The sequence below is a fragment of the Parasteatoda tepidariorum genome, chromosome 1 (assembly GCF_043381705.1).
Source record: "Parasteatoda tepidariorum isolate YZ-2023 chromosome 1, CAS_Ptep_4.0, whole genome shotgun sequence".
Lineage (NCBI taxonomy): Eukaryota > Metazoa > Arthropoda > Arachnida > Araneae > Theridiidae > Parasteatoda > Parasteatoda tepidariorum.
Genome location: NC_092204.1, coordinates 34,553,252 through 34,570,696, shown reverse-complemented (window position 1 = coordinate 34,570,696; position 17,445 = coordinate 34,553,252). Strand labels below are relative to the sequence as shown.

General features: G+C 27.8%; 1 protein-coding gene across 1 annotated transcript in view; it reads left to right on the top strand.

Moving 5' to 3' along the window:
- Nucleotides 1–17,445, top strand: part of LOC107448013 (atrial natriuretic peptide receptor 1) — a 250,934-nt gene that overhangs the window by 138,395 nt on the left and 95,094 nt on the right. Inside the window, exon 2 of the mRNA XM_043057664.2 lies at nucleotides 10,535–10,649. Coding sequence (XP_042913598.1) covers nucleotides 10,535–10,649 — 115 coding nt within the window. The remainder of the gene's footprint in view (nucleotides 1–10,534; nucleotides 10,650–17,445) is intronic.

The following is a 17,445-nucleotide window of genomic DNA, read 5'->3' as shown; positions in this document are numbered from 1 at the left end:
AATCATTCCAAACTGCTCTATTATGACAAAATTTCAACGAAAATGTTTTCTTTCTTTAATAACTATGTTTTCATCTACATTTTGTTTCGGTGCACAAAAACGATAAAAGAAGTTACAAGGATATGTTAACTTAGAAACATATTACGAAGTTGTGCAGAAAAACATTCACACAGTGCGAGGGGAAAAATTAGATCAGCATTAAATTATTAGCTTGAGAATTATTTACTGTAAAACTTGTTGTAAAAACTTACTTGCGGGTACTTTGAAAGTCGCAGAAATTGAACGATAAAACCGACATTTCGCGTCTTGATAGCGTCATTTCTTTATGATGTTAACTGGGGGGGGGGGGCGCCATTGGTTTCTAGAGTCCTATTTTCAAAAATTATAAAAATTTCAAGAGATCATTTCGCGAATTTTCAATTACTTTTTTCTTTAAATAATTACTAATAATCCATTGGAATAGAAAATTTTGATTCTTTTTTTCAGATTATAATTTTATATGCTCATGCATCATCTGATGCCTTAAGTAAAAAAATATGACAGAGATTAATGTAGAAAGATGAAATGATCCAAATATATAATCTTAAAATTTGTGTTGTGTGTTTTAAAAATATTAAAACTCAATTCAATAATTTAAAATAGATAAAAGTCGTTTCTTACATAAGTTCATCGTTTTAAATCTTAACGAGTAAAATAATTTTTCCATGTTTTTTTTGTAATTGTTTAACACATTCTGTTTTCTTTTTATTTTAAATTTTTTTTTCAAATACAGCTTATTATTTTTCAAATCCAGATAAGCAAGTATTTTGGATCACTGTTAAAAAATTCCTCTAGAAAAATGGTTAAATAACAATTTATTTAATTGTTACTTTTCCATACAAAAACATAACAGCCCATGACTCTAAATAAGATGATACTCAAACTGCTACGTGTGCCAAAAACCATTTATTGATTGCTTCCACCTGCTTAATCGTATCACCTGATACGATTAAACGAACAGAATTTTATCGCACTAACTAAGCCCACCTAATGAAGCAGCTTAGATTATGATCGACAGAACTGGGGTTCGGGTCCCAGCGTTGACACCTCAATATTTTCTCTACTTCCCTAAACACATGAAGAGTTTCCAGTGTCCTCCACTCTCAATTGCCCATTACCCAACGAAGAGCCTAGCTCCTATGTACAGTTAACTTTCTTTTTAACGGTTCTGAAACCATGAAAATTCTAAACGGTTTTGCATTAATGGTTTTATAACTATACTAGTTGTAAACGGTTTCAAAACCATAATAGTAAAAAAAAAAGGTCTTTATTGTAAACTTTGCTATAAATTGTATAAACAGACTGCTGCCTGCTATTTTACTATACTTTTAGAATAAAAATTCTAAAAATGTTTGTTTAAATTTTAACAAAAACATAATGCAATATAATGAGTGCTCTAATCTAGTGAAATGTCGTCTTGCAGTGTGGAATGGCAAGATATCACATGTATTAGATAGCCGAGCTAGGAGCTGTGTCTGAGCTTTCTAGTACGATAAAAGAATTGATTTTATCATAGATTTACATTAAGGTTAAAGAAATGCAAAAAAATTTTGGAATGCACAAGTCGTAAATAATAATTATTTCTGACTATTCTTAAGTTTAATCGCAGTTGTCATACTAGTCTAAATTGATTTTTGTTGGACGAGCTTAATATGAAGGATAACGACAATAAAGCTTTTTAAGAAAACGAAAATAATATTAAATTTGAAAACAATTCAAAATATGTTATTTTCAATTTTATGTTCCCTCAAAGTCTATTGATTTAAGAGGAATCTTTCCTCAACATCTTGGCTTCAAAAAAAATATTTTTTCCTCGACTTTTTTTCTTAATTAACTTTTGATGATACAGTATCGTTCAACTACTTAATATCTTTTAAAAAACATGAAAAATAAAGGGATTGCTTTATTAGACACGGCAATGCAAAGCTTGATAATTTTTTGAAAACCTGTGGATTTTTTCCGAAGAATGTAAAGCATTAAAATGATGCGTTTAATGCCACTGCACATAAGTCTCATTTCAGATTTTTTAAGACTTAATTTTATTACTGTTTAGTTGATAAAAAGTTATTTGAAATAAGCTGATTTTTTTTAAATCAAAAAACATCCCTAAGTATAATGCTAAAAATCTTTCCAAAACGGGCTAATTGAAGATTTGTATTGGCATAATTTTGCGAAAATAAAAAATACCACGCACTATATTTCTCGCATTTTAATTGGGTTGACTGTCTTTCAGTTTATTTGAATATTTGGCGAAGATTCTGCTGAGTAAAGTAATGACACAGGGGGAAACAAATTCTGATAAATATAGCCTGTATTGTAATGAAAATTTTTGATTAAAGACCGTTATTCTGATTTTTATTTAAACAATTCATTTGATACTATTCCCTCTCATACGGTAACGTTTACCGGAAATTCTGGTTTTCAAAATTATAGTACTTTAACAATTAAAGTACTTTTCAAAATTATAGAACTGGAAATTAAATTTAATCGAATAAATAGTTTTTATACCATGTTCTAAGGTATGATGATAAGGCTACCAAATTTTACGTCATAATATTAAGCCATATATTATTCAATAAAATCAACCGAGAGCTTCGGTAAAAGTTTTTAAGCTTTATAGTGTTCCCATTGAGCATAACTCTGTAAGTGTTACATATTTTGGACATTTTTAACATGCTTTTTTTACTTATTATACACCAACAGTTTATTTGTGAAAATAAAATTAATGTGATTAAAATTATATTTATAACTCCCCTGTTGCCTACTCCCCTTTTGCAGTTGTTTTCGTTTGAGTCGTTTGTAGTCTGGTGTAGTTGCTTGAGTCTTTAGAAGTTGTTTTCCGTAAGTCTTCTTATGTGAACAGATTTTACAATTCCGTAAAATCAGTATTATTCTTGGCTTGCGGCAATTGAGAGCAAACATTTCAATCGAATAAGAAAAAATAGCTTATTAAGTACTGATTTTTACTGCTTTCATTTATGATAGTAGTTATACGACTGCAAAGAGTTAACAACAGTTTAAGTGTTGTTCTTTATTTCAGTGGTTGAGTGCAAATATCGGACTCGAACGGTAAAAAAAAGTTATGATTATTGTTTTTTACAGTTTTTGTGGTCAATAACGGGTATACGACCGCAATGAATTTATAACTATTTATTAAGTAATGTTCTTTATTGCGGTGGTTGAGAGCATACACATGAGGCGAATGGTAAAAAATAGCTTATTACGTATTGTTCATTAGAATAGTGCTTTGATGGCTGATTGTAAGTATAAGACAGCAAAGAGTTAACAACAATTTACAAGCGAATAACACTTAAATACATAGTATCTCTAACTGAATCAGGAAGGTTTCGCACTTAACATAAACTGTCTTATTGAAACGTGAATATAGAGAAAACTAGATCTGTCATTGTCATGGTTATTAAATATCGTTTGGAGATACTTTTCGAATAGCGTTCTAAGTTAAATATAACGGACAGCATTTGGTACTATTCTAAAAAAAAGTACTATTAGCGATCTTATTTTTTGATGGTATGATTTTTCTAAGAGATTGTCTGTGTAAATATATAATTGAATTTATCCTCGTTAGTAAGAAAATTTTAATGAGAATGAAAAATTATGAGGAAGGAAAGAGGTTCAATTTAAGTAACCTTTTGACAGTTTTATGGCATATAAATATTTTATTTGGATTTTTCTTAATTTTCTTTATCTTACTGAATATCTCATTGAATATAATGGGAATATCTCATGGAATATAATAGTTTGGTCGTCTATATCTTATTGAACTGAATAGAAAGATCTAATTGGTCTAATGAATTTTGTTTCATGATCAAAATGTAAAGAAATACACCGTAAAAAATTCTTCCATTATAGAAAAAATGCTGAAATTTAAAATTAGTATTAATAATTATAAAACAATCGTTAAAAAACTAAACAAAATTAATTAAGTTTAATAATTTAAAAAAAAAAATATTTATCACATTTATGAGTTTTCTTTCTTTTAATCAATACATAACAAAGTAAAAATCTCTATCTACTGTTATTTAAAGCTGGGATCTGAGAATGATAAGAGTGTCAGATGATCAATACCTTTATTTTCAATATCATATACAGATTGTGATATCATTATGAATTTAACTTAATTAAATCACTAATTATATCCCCCTAACATGATCAGATGACGCACTTTAATGAATATGCACTCATGATTTCAAATATCATAATATTACTTCACACGACTGGAAATGATTCTCAACATCACTGGTTGATGTCGAATAATATACGTACTTCAAACATCAATAAGTTCTTATTAGCAATTACGTTTGAAGTTGAGATGATGGAACTGGCATTCAACACATTTCATACGTGATTAAGTGTCAATCCATATCTAACAGAGTTTCAGTTGTGCATAGACAAACATTCAGTGCAAGATAATAACTTGCATCAAAATAAATAATGAGTTTTGTTCGAAAAAACCTTTCTTCTTCAATTTGTTTCGAGTGGACGAAAAATAAAATCAAAAACTTCTCAGAAAATAAATTAAAATAACTTTCCTTTAAAGCAACGCAAAATATTTGCTGATTTGAATAGATTTCGTATGAGCTTATTTCTCATATTCAATTAATTTTAATTATTTGTTTGGAAAAAATACGTCATTTTTTACACAAAATTACTTTTAAATCAAGTAATTATTCGTTATCTAAAGTCTTGATATCTTTTAAGTAAACAATAAAGCGTATTTTATTAATTTACTTTCAATATAAAAAATTTTTAAAAAAAAACTTAATTAATTTTTATTACAATCTATATTGTTTCTGAGAAACAAACATCATCATATTTCAATATTGTTATGCAGCAGGAAAAAATCAAACACTGATAAAATGTTTATGTTTTCAGATTTCTCTGAAACTGCTTAAATTTCACAGTTAGAAAAAAATAAACTTTGAAACAGTTAAAATATTAATCGTTATAAACTTAATATCTAGAACCAGTTTTTCTGACTTTTACAGCAGAGATCTTTTTTTTTACTTTCACGTTTTAAAAGTTTAAGTTCTAAACTATAGCTAGCATATTTTAAAACTTTCTCTGGCTTAATTTCCTTCCGTCTGAAATATTTCCTTAAATGTAACTGGTTAAAAAATGTTGCATAAATAGACGTGGGAATTTTTATCTTGATTTTCAACTGCTGAAATATTTATATGAATGAGTCAGTTTAAGCTAAAATTGTTATACATAAAGTATAAAAACTGATATTATAAATTTTTACACATGAAGTATAAAAATATTTTCCTGGCGTTTAACGAAATTTATACAGTAAATATCAAATTCTTTATTGAAGTAAACACTTTTAAAAGAAGATCTGGAAATTACTAAGTAAGAGACAAAAGGATAATATATACAGAGAAAAGCCGCATGGTTGAAACTGTCAGAATATGGTAAAATTCAACATGTTTCTAGTTTTATGGGAACACCAAAAAACTCAGAAATTTTTATGGAAGCACTTGGTAATTATTTTTGTAAAATTAACAATAAAATATGGTTTTATAGTATGTGTTACCAGAATTATGTTTTTGTTTATCAGAAAAAATATTACCATATACTATGGTAATTTTTCTCCGTGTATAAAGGAAAAAAAAACTTACCTAACAATATAGAAAACTCAAGTTAAAGCGGAATTTTGTAACGCAATATTCAGATTTTAAAATAAAATGTTTTTAAATATTTTTCAAGAAATATAAATTAAAATTGGAATTTTTGATTCAAAATGATTCGTATTTTTTGCTAATGGAAAACAATAATACAAAGTTATGAAGTTTTTTTTGCCTAGAAAGAAGCTAACACCTAAAGACATTTTGAAAGTTATCTGCACAATTTAATGATTGTGTAATTATTAAAAGTAAAAGAGAGTCAATTTCTTATGTATGCTGTTTGTGTTTAATTGTCTTATTGACTCTTATCAATTCTGGTCAATTTTTCAATTACTCGTTTGTTTCTGTACTATATAGACTTAAACTTTTACAATAATTACTTTTTTTCATAAAAAATAAATGTGACAAATTTTCTAAGTCGCTTATGCTTGATATTAATGTTTAACTAATGACAAATTGGAATTCAACATTTTAAATAGTGTGAAAAAATCGGCTTTTGTTAATTTTTCCATGCTATCATTAATATTTAGTGCCTTTATTATTATGTATTATTTTACTTAACACTAAAATATGTTAGATTGTTTAATAAATTTGGTTCAAACAAATTTATTAAAGTTTTAAAGCTTTACTACTATCAGCAAATTCGTAAACATGTCTTTCCCCATTCATTGAAATAAAATATATTATTTTTATCGGAGTTAAAAGAAAATTTTTACCTTATTTTGGATTAAAAAAATTGTTCTTAGTCTCAATTTGCTTCAAATATTGTTTGGAATTTTAAAGAAAACTGCCAATGTTTGGTTTCTATAAAATGATCTCTCTACTGTAAAAGAAATCTGAATCATATATTGAAAGAAATATTCTCACAATACGTTGCTAGGATACTTGGTGTCTCTAAAACGTTTGGTATAAAATGATTTTAATCTGAAATTTAGTATTTCGAAATAATAACCGAATCAAAAGCATTTTGAAATATGCTTTATGTGATTTTTGTAATTTAAAGCTTTAGGAATTGTGAAAAAAAATATTGATTGTTACATTTGGACATGATTAATATAGAAGTTTCCCCTGATGTTCCGTAGTGAGTATTTACTTGGTACTACGCACGTGTAGTAAATATGAAGTCAATACTCGCTATATGATCTTTATATTCATTCGCCTCAAGAGCTTTATATTCATCTGCTTCATGAGCTCTATATTCAGTGAAGTACCGGAGTATAATTTTTCCTCTTTTTAAGAATAATGTTCCAATATTAGATAAAAACTTGATTTATAAATTATTTTTACTTGAATTATGCATACAGTTTATGTATAAAACCTGTTATGCGTCACCATAAGTTACTTTTTTGTGTAAATTGATTTTCAAAAAAAGAAAATATTTTCAAATACAATATTTTTTAAGTCATACCTCGCATATATACTTTTCTCATTTCTTTCACAACATAATGTATTGTATGTAATGAACAAATACCAGGCACTATTTTTATGTGGTAAGTCTATTATACTGCTCTGCACCCTTGAGCAAATAATAAACATTTCGTGAATGGCAATAAGAGATTTTTCAAAAATTTGTAAATTAAGAATGCATTGTAGAGGAATATCCTCTTAACTTCAACCACAATATTAAAAAAAAAGTTTAGTGTGGACGTGGATATTCAGGAAGTTAAACTTTTAATAACTAAATTGTGCAATTGGATACCTTCTAGTAACGTCATCGTAGGAAAATCGTAGCATTTGTCGATTCAGAAGCCAATCAAGTTCGACACCCAAGTGTGACGTTGCCTTCAAGTATCCAATTAAATCTGACTTATGTCACATGATTAGGCATAATCATCTTGCTTCTTCTTCAGTTGTAAGTACCCAATTAAATAAATAAATTCCTTAATTTTAAATAACGAAAAAAATATTTAGTTTCTTATTTATTATTGAAATAAATATATTCTATAGTTTTTTTTTTAAGAATGAATTCTTCATCGTCATTTTGTGTTAACGCTCTTCTTGATCTGTTTATAACATGTCCGTGGCCTTAATTTGAAGGCAGTCTGCAACAGAAAACAAAATTCGAAAGCCATGAATAGTGAATGTGTATTTTTATAAAACCACTCAAACAAAACTTCAAGATATGTAAGATACAAATAAAAAAAATATATAAAAGAGCATTTCTGCTTTACAATAGAGCTCAATTGCTTTACATCTTACGCTCAGGAGCGTTTGGAATCTAACGTAAATTTTCAATATCCCCCAAATAGCATCTATAATAAAACTCATTTTTTTATTAGTTTGGTTTTCAAGCTTAGAAATACTTTTGATTTCATTGATAGCGTATTCTTCTAAATAACTGGAGTCACGTGAACCATATGTAATATGCAATGTGTCCATAGACCCACTGCAACCATGTAATAACTAATGTTGACTTATAAAGTCTCTTTAAAAATATTAATTTAAAAAAGAATGTGACAAATGATTTATGCAAATTGACGATATTAGATTACAAATTTATTTGGTTTCATTAGTTTATTCCTTTGAAGAAGAAGAATGATCTTAATAGAAGTTTCAGTTCATTTTTTTCAACTCGCATTTCAAGCTGTTTCTTTTCCTTTTTTTTTTTTCTTTNAAAAAAAAAAATCCTTATTTCATGCTGAATCCTGATACACATAACGAACTATGTTGAACGAACTTACTTTTTGCAGATTCAAATTACGAACTATGCCCAGAATAAAAAGCTCACAGACGATGCTGTCTTAAAGCTTCGTAAACTGAATAGTTTCGTTGCCCAATTAATTTTACCTAATTGTTGTAGTAAATCAGCTTACCTAAAAAAGTCTATGTTTTGGAAATGGCCCATTTTCCAATTTAACGACATATGTAAACTATCATAAATTAATTCAATATTTTAACAACATAAAAATGTTCCGTTGAAAATCATACTTTAGCAACATTAGTTATTAATCCTTCGAATTCTTCGCCCAACATTAAAAGCTAAGAGTATAGACATAACTTTCATTTCAGTATTACTATTGCAAAATTTTGTCAATAATAATTTGAATAAAAATGCTTTGAATGCTTTGTTTTGCTCAAACTATCTCCATATTTTATTTTTTATTGGTAAGTATGGATGTTTGTAAGTGAACAGAAAACTTAAACTGAATTTACCTCAGCAAACTTGCTATTAAATTTGGAAATTTGTTAAAAAATTTTGATTAATTAAATTTTTTATTTAAATTAAATCTTTTGATATCATTCTTTTATCCTAATTACCTCGGAGTTAGATTTTTTGGAGAAAATTATTGTACGTAAGACGAGCACGCTTACACACAGAAAACACGCAGAAAATTCCGGATCCAATAACGGTAAAAAGTACTGACTCTCAGGTATATCAGTACTAGTACTTTTTACCGCAAAATTTTGCTGACCTAAAGCTCTAATATACCGTGAGTTTTACAAAAATATGTATCGTAAAAATACAGAACTGTAATTTAATAAATAGTACTGCAAAAACTATCAAAATTTTACGGTAAACGTGAATTTTACGGACACTACACTCAGGGTTTCAGTACTTTTCACTGAAAATTCATCTGTAATTTTTTATATTGAATATAAGTTGGAAAAATAACTAGAACACTTTTCCCATTGATTTTAGAAAATTTAATATCGAATCGGTAGATATAATTTTTCTCAAAAAAATTTCTCATTAAAGAAAGGAGATTTATCCGAAAAAAACAAGCTGACATATGCTTATTTTTTTCTGAAAACTTAAAAACAGACAACTGCATATTGCTGAATCAGCTGAACTTAGGTTCATAGGAAATGTTGAAATGATAAGATAGAAACTGCTTGACTCTGTCCACTCAATGGTTATTTTCAGTTAGGTAACTCAAAACAAGAATATATAATACCATTGATAATTGAAACATGTGCAGATATGACTTTCTATTTATTGTCTTAAGCAAAATTACTCAGCTGTAATGGAGCATTTCCTAAAAACTTTATCTCTAACATCCTTGAATTTTACTTTAGTTTGTTTAACATGGAAGTAATGCACTGTAGCACGCAGCACGCATTTAACGTATCGTGTAATAATTTGAAGTGCTGCTTGCATGCTCCATAAATATGGATATGGCGTTATATCGACGCTATATGTTATAAATGCGTTATAATTACGTAATATTGAATAATTTGCTGAAAATATTTGTAGTTCTGAATAAGTTTTCTTCACTGAGTATTTTCTGTATGGCAATGACATTTCTGAAAAAAGAAAGAAAGAAAAACATAATTCAGGTAATAAAAATAAAAATTTAAGGTATTTAAGACATTTGTTTAGCATTTTTTCCAGTTCACATGGCGATGACTTACCAAAATATCTCGCTTCTCAAAATTAAAGCTCTTATTACCAGACATTTAGCATAAAATACAAAGATTAAAGGCAAATTTAACCGAATAAATGGTCTTTATACCATGCTCGAATGTATCAAGATAAAATTACTAAATTTTACCCCATTTACCAAATTTTATCTTATAGTATAAACCATATTTTATTGTAAATTATTCAAATAACAAACCATTTCGGTAAAAACTGCTGTGCTCTTTGGCATTCCCATAGAGCTAGAAACACAGTAATTTTTACCATATCCTGGTAATTTCGACCTTATTTTTTTCTTGGTATAAATGTTGAAATACTGAAAGAAAATATTTAAAATGCAACTTGCATTTTTTAACGTATAAATGCTCTCATTTCATACATTTTAGCACACAAAATCTACGATGATTATTGTTTAGAAATAGAAAATGTATAAAATTTATGTTTAATGTTTAGAGATTAATGCATAACTACAATTATTATTTTTTTTCAGTAATTGTGATGTGTGCATCGCCAGATTCAATTCGGACAATTTTATTTACTGCAGATGAACTTGGAATGGTAAATAGTGGAGAATATGCTTTCTTCAGTGTTGAGCTTTTTACCAGGTAATGGTGACATAAATAAATTTTTCTCCTTTTTTCACCTTTAATTTATCTCTGCTTATTTAGACGATCGCACTTATGTATAATTATATTTTGTCAAAGTTACTTGTAAGCCAAGTATGCATTTTACGATTATATTTGCATAATTTAGAAATTCTAAATCCTTCCTGTTTACTTTTTACATTACGAACCAGTCTCCTTCCCTAAAAAATTATTTCTATCCAATTTATATCACTATCATCATTTTCTTTCAATTTTTTACAGTAACCAAAAACATATAAAATCTTTTAGAAATGATTTTTTTTCCTCGCTCTTTCAATTTCACTTTTAAGTACCTCATGAAAAGGGTTTTCTTTAACACCCCTACTTAATATATAAATATTTAAAATTTTTGTCAATAATGAATTCTAAATCTACACTCATTAATGGTCACAAAGCAACATTCTAGACATAAATCAACAAAAACACTTTTAAAATCCGTCGTATAACTTTAAACAAAACCGGAAAAAAAAACATAAAAATAGTCCAATAACCGTAGAGGAGTATAAAGGGTGGAAAAAGGATTTTTGAAACGTCTAGCAGTATATACCAAAGTACAGTACAGTATGTATTTAACTGTTTCGTTTTTTTTAGTCCTGTCAGCTTTTTTAATTATATGACAGATTTCGATAGCATTTTTCTTCTTGCATAAATAATATTTTATAACCCACATTGTGGGTAATTTTTTACTGTATTTATTAGAAGGATTCAGATGAACATATATTATTAGTGGCCCTCATAGAAAATACTTTGGAAATAAAATCATTCAGCTTCTGTAAAAATAATCTAATGCAAATAGATCAATTAAATATTCAGACTTTCCTATTCAAAATTTATTTCAATTTAGTAATTATTAATAATTATCATTATGCTTTTTCTTAATAGTGTTAGCAACTATTGAACGCTTATAATTCGCAAGCAACTTTAAATTAATATATCAAAGATATTTAGCTTTCCTTCAATATAAGTATCGTTTCATTCCTATTCACAAATTTTTGACAAGTCATAATTTATTAATTCTCTGCAACAAATACCATGGCAAACCACTGCAATCTCACTTTCTTTATAAGAGAAATGCACAAGCCTAATCGCAGAAAATTAAAAAAAAAAGCAATACTGTAAAATTAAGCTAATAGAAATATGTCAATTAAATATTCAGATTTTTCTATTCAAAATTTATTTAAATTAATTTATAATTATCTTCATATTTTTTCTTCATACTGTTTGTAGATATTGATTATAGCTTTCTTTCAATATAACTGTCTTACCTTTCCTATTCACAAACTTTTGAAGAGTCATAATTAATAAATTCTCTGCAATAAATGCCGATGCAAATTATAGCTATGTCAGAAATTTTCTTCATATTTGAATTGCACAAACGTAATCGCAAAAAATTTTAAAAAAATACAAGCACAACTCAGTAAAATTGATCTAATACAAATGGGTCAATTAAATATTCAGATTTTTCTATTCAAAATATATTAAATTAATTTATAATTATCTTCAGGTTTTTTCTTCATAGTGTTTGTCAATATTTAACATTTAAAAATTGCAAAACAGCTTGAAATTAATGTATGAACCATAGATAACTTTCCTTCAATTTAAGTGTCTTTCCATTTCTATCCACAAACTTATGACAAGTCATAATTAATTAGTTTTCTGCAACAAATGCTGAAGCAAACTACGGCAATGTCAAAAACTTTCTTCATAGGTGAATTGCACAAGCGAAATCGCAGAAGACACATAGCGAAATTTAAAATGCATTATTTCAGAGTCATAGGAGATTATGTTTGTTTCCCAATAATTTAATTGCAGAGTGCGTGCTGAAATATGGCGTAAAGTTTCATACACACAAAGGAAAGCAGTAATTTAAATGGCTTTGAGATGCCACAGAAAGAACAAAACATAGTCACTAATGAGCAGCTTTCCTTACTGAAAACACGCTACTTGTATAATTTAGTTGTCATTTATTCTTTGAATGCTAAATAATACAGGGTATAGAAATATTATTTAATGATTTGTAGGTTTCATATTAAGGAAATGAATAATTCATAATTGCACTAAAGAGCATTGAATTGTGTGATATATGAATAAATTATATTCTGATACATGCATTGGATAAGAAGTATGGTCACAACTACAGAAATATGGTAAAATTTACCGTGTTTACGGTTCCATATGAACACCAAAATGCTTGCTAGTTTCTACCGAAGCACTTGGGTAATATTTTTGTTAAAATTAACAACAAAATACTGTTTTATACTATAAGATAAAAATTGGTAACTGCTGCATATTTGATAATTTTATCATGATACCTTTTAGCATGGTATAAAAATGATTTGTTCGGTTAAATTTATTTTTCATTTATGTATATTTTACTAAATGCATGTGACCAAGAGTTTTAATTTTGAATACAAGAATTTATGGTAAACCGTTCCCATATGAACGGGAAATTAACAAATTAATATTTTAAATACTGTAAATTTTGGTTTCATTAACCAAAATTATGTTGTTGGTTTTTTACCAGAACATTATTAGCATACAGTACGCAAATTTTATCAGAATTTCTTTCACAGTGTGAAATTTCTAAAAAGTCGTGATCTAGTGCAGATACTTCAAGTGTTATGTTTTCATGTTTGCTTTGTGGCGACAGAAGAACATTTCATGCAATAAATAACTCCAATTATTGCTTTGCAGTCATTTTAAGTTCCCGTTGTTGATTCTTTAAAAAACAAAATTTATTCCAGTTTTCCAATGAGCATCAATATATTTTTTTTATTTAACTAAGGAATCAATTCTTGACAAAGAAAGGAGATCTTCTTCGAGCAGTACTTTTTGAGTAAAATTAATAAGTACTCAAATAAAAAAATTTATTTTTCAGATCTTTTATGTAACTATTTATCCAAATCTGAAGACACTGACAAATATTAAGGCAAACTTATTTTCAGTGACTTATCGGAGACAGCTTATTTGTTTGATTTATTTTATTATATTTTATATTATTTTATTTATTATTTTTGTCTTCCTGTTACAAGGAGTGGCAGGCAATAAGAACTTCTAACTTTTTCTTCTTTCTTTTGCTTAGAGTACTTTTGAGTTAAATAAATGGTACTCGAATTTTAAAAAAATGTTTTCCATATGTTTTATGCAATTATTAATCCGAATCTAAAGACAGTGACAAGGAAAATTAATTTTCAGTGGCTTATCGGAGTTATTCATTTTTGTTCAAAAAGTGACAAGCAATAAAAACTTCCATCTTTTTTCAACGGCATAAAAAATGTGACTTATACACTTGTCACGACTGTGACTTACTGCGAACTTTTCGATATGCACATATTTTATAATTTAGCTCTGACAATGAGCATACAGATAATGAAAACAATTAGACATAAGTAGTAAAATATTTACCATTTAGCCATTAAATATTTAAAAAAAAAGCATGATATGAAAAACAAGAACTTGCATTTGGTTGTCGTAGAATTTTTTACGAGATTTTAATTAAAATTTTCCAATTTAGAGTTCTTAAAATGCTCTCAAAAAGTAATTTGTAAATCAATTGTGGACAAACTGTATGAAAAAATGTGGAACTCCTTTGTTTTGCTGGATGGAGATCTTCTTAAAACGTTTTGGAAACAATTTTGAATAGCTGCAATCGCTTTTCAAATTCCCAATTGTTGCTTTTCTATACTAATTAAACCACCTTGTTTGTAATCCTTTCGTTTTCTCTTGATGCGACGAGAGTACCAGATCAAAGTGTTGTACATCCAGCAATTGATATTTCTTTTGAGCTTCATGACCAAGTAATTATCATTTTAAAACCTCCTCTTTGATATCAATAACTTTGTTGCTTTATCCTTGTTCATCTTTTATGGAAAATCGCTACGTTCAGAAAATTTCATTTTTTGTGTTTGCGTTAGATATGATGATGAAAGGCTCAAAGTTATCAGTATAAAAATATTAATAAACAAGCAAAAAGGAATTTAAAACCAATTTAGCGAGGGCGAAAATAAAGATATTAGTTTTAATATATATATATATANTATGTGTGTATAATAAAACAATTTCGATTTTTTCAAAGAGAGTGCCTAAGAAACACCTTGCGTTAAGGAGTTAATAATTGTTAATATTTCCGCATAAAATTGTAGCTTAAAAAGCAAGCAACAGTAATCTAATTAATGAAATTAACGGCATGGAATATTTTCAAAGAGATTTATAATGCTGATGATTGCAACAAGACTGGAGCACTTTTAGTTTCTCCCACGCACACCACCACATTTCATCAATTTTGCAAAATTTTATTAACCTTCCTTCAATATAAGAATATTAATTTACTTCCAGAAACTTTTGACATGTCATAATTAAATTCCTCCCGTTAAAACTTTAAGAAGGTAACGAACAACACAGTAGTGTCACAACTACCATCCCACGTGTACCGATCAAGGACGATCCTGAAAACAATTTATACCGGGCTATGTTGCTTAGAGCATTCGTCCCTCGGCCTCTAATACAAAGTAATTAGAGAGTAGCTGGAATAATGAATGAGATTACCCACCCACAAGGGACTTAAGTAATTAAATGGCTGAGAGATGTCTGGGAAAAGAAGAAAACATATTCGCAAATAAATACTTCCCCTAACTTCAACATGTCTGTAGCTGTGCCTTATTTTATTCTTTCAACGCTAAACAGCGGTGTTTAAATGAACAATGCTTGCTTCGTTCAAAGGAGTTGAGACTTTCTCTGATTAAATGTGTTGAATTATTCATTTCTATTTTGATTTATACCTTTAGGAGTATTTTATTAGACATAAAAGTTTAATAATGAATGTTTTTAATATACAGCGAAACCTCTCGGGAGTGACCACTCTCCGTTCCACAGTGAAATGGCTGTTGATGGAGGCTGGTTGTTCTTAGAAGTTACCTCTATTGACTTCAAAATTGTTATCAAAGGAACATGATTTTTCTCAAATGAATTTAAATTTAACCCATGTCATTTTCTTGCGGAGAAAATGCCACTTCTGTTGGCGTCATGAAAAGACAGATCTATGAATAAAATTTAGAGTCTATAAAAATGATCCTAACTGATATAATTATGTGTAAAAGCAAATTTACCAATTATGAATAATGAAGATATTTTAAATTAATAAACAATTATTTTTTGTTGAGTTTGCATTTGTTTTTACATCATAAAAATTGGTATAAAAGAAGAGAAGAGGTTTGTTTGTGATGCTTGTTTTTTTTCTAAAATAACTTTTTTTTCTTCCTAATTTAACTTTCAACTCTAAAAGTAAATCAATCATAGCATTGTCTTTAATGCACTCTGACTGCAACATGAGGTAGTATCGTCAAAAAGATCTCGCTAAACAAGAATCGAACACAAATATTTTGAACACATTTTAATATATTCACTTGCTGATTAAATTCATTGTTTTGATAGTTTTCTCGTGCTTCTTTATTTGACATTTCTCTCATTTGGTGCAGTTGTTTGCCCCGTCACTGGGTGAGGCTTTAGTGGTCTTTCCTAAAGGTTTTCCTCAACAGAATGCCTATGGAAGTAATTCTGTGCCTCCCAAAAGTGGTCGTAAATAGAGGTGGTCGCTACAGAGAGGTGGTCTTTCCTGGAGGTTTCACTAATAATCGTTAATAAATTATCTTCCAGATGAAAACTATTAAAAATTTTGGAGTTGGTATAACATAAAATTTTACAATTTTTACATTTAATTTAAAATAGTGCAAAACTCAACCTCATTATCATACATATTTATCTCTTCTAAACTTGACACTGTGGCTGAGTTCTAGCCACTGGTTACCAGGTTCATTACAAAAATGGTAGCCGCTATAGTACTTTTCAAAAGAGCTATTAGATAAGTGTATGCAAAGCACCGGTGTTACTGATTTAATATGTTCTTTTAGGGAAAATAAGATTTCACTTTTACAGAGAAGAAAATCAATTATTTTATTTAAATAATCATATTTTATTTTAATAATATTTTTTTAAAAAATATTAATTTTAACATGCTGATAGCTAATTTTTATTTCTTTTAGAAATATATAATTAACGATCATTTAAATTATACAAGTAGCGACAAACTAAAAATATTTCAAAACCACATTTAAATTTTTCAACGATAAAGCTTATACATGCGCATAAAATATATGAGCAATTCTATAAATAAACGCCAATTAGGCGGCCAAAAAAAATTTGGAGGGGGGGGGGACATGCTATTTCTACATGAATTTTCTTTTTTTAACATCCTAAGAAAACAGGAAAAAATCGTGAACATGAAATTTTTTCTTTGTGACATACTTTAAATGACAAAATACCAATTTTAAATTTTTCCCGATTTTTTCAATTTACGAACTTTAATTAAATTTTTTTAATTTTGTTTCTTACACTAAAATATAGTATTTTTAATACTAAAATTGTTTTCTATACTAAAATATATAATAAATGGCTAAGATAAATCTGAGCCATTTATTCAAATAAAACGATTTTTACATAAATATAATATTATTATAATGTCTCTCTAAAATGTATTTACAGAGATTTCATACTATAAGATTATATTTTAGGATAAAAAACAAAAATAAAAAAACTTAATCAAAGTTCGTAAATTGAAAAAATCGGGAAAATTTAAAATTGGTATTTTGTCATTTAAAGTATGTCACAAGGAAAAAATTTCATGTTCACGATTTTTTCTCGCTTTTTTAGGGTGTAAAAAAGAAGAAAATTCATGTAAAAATAGCGTGTCCCCCCCCCCACA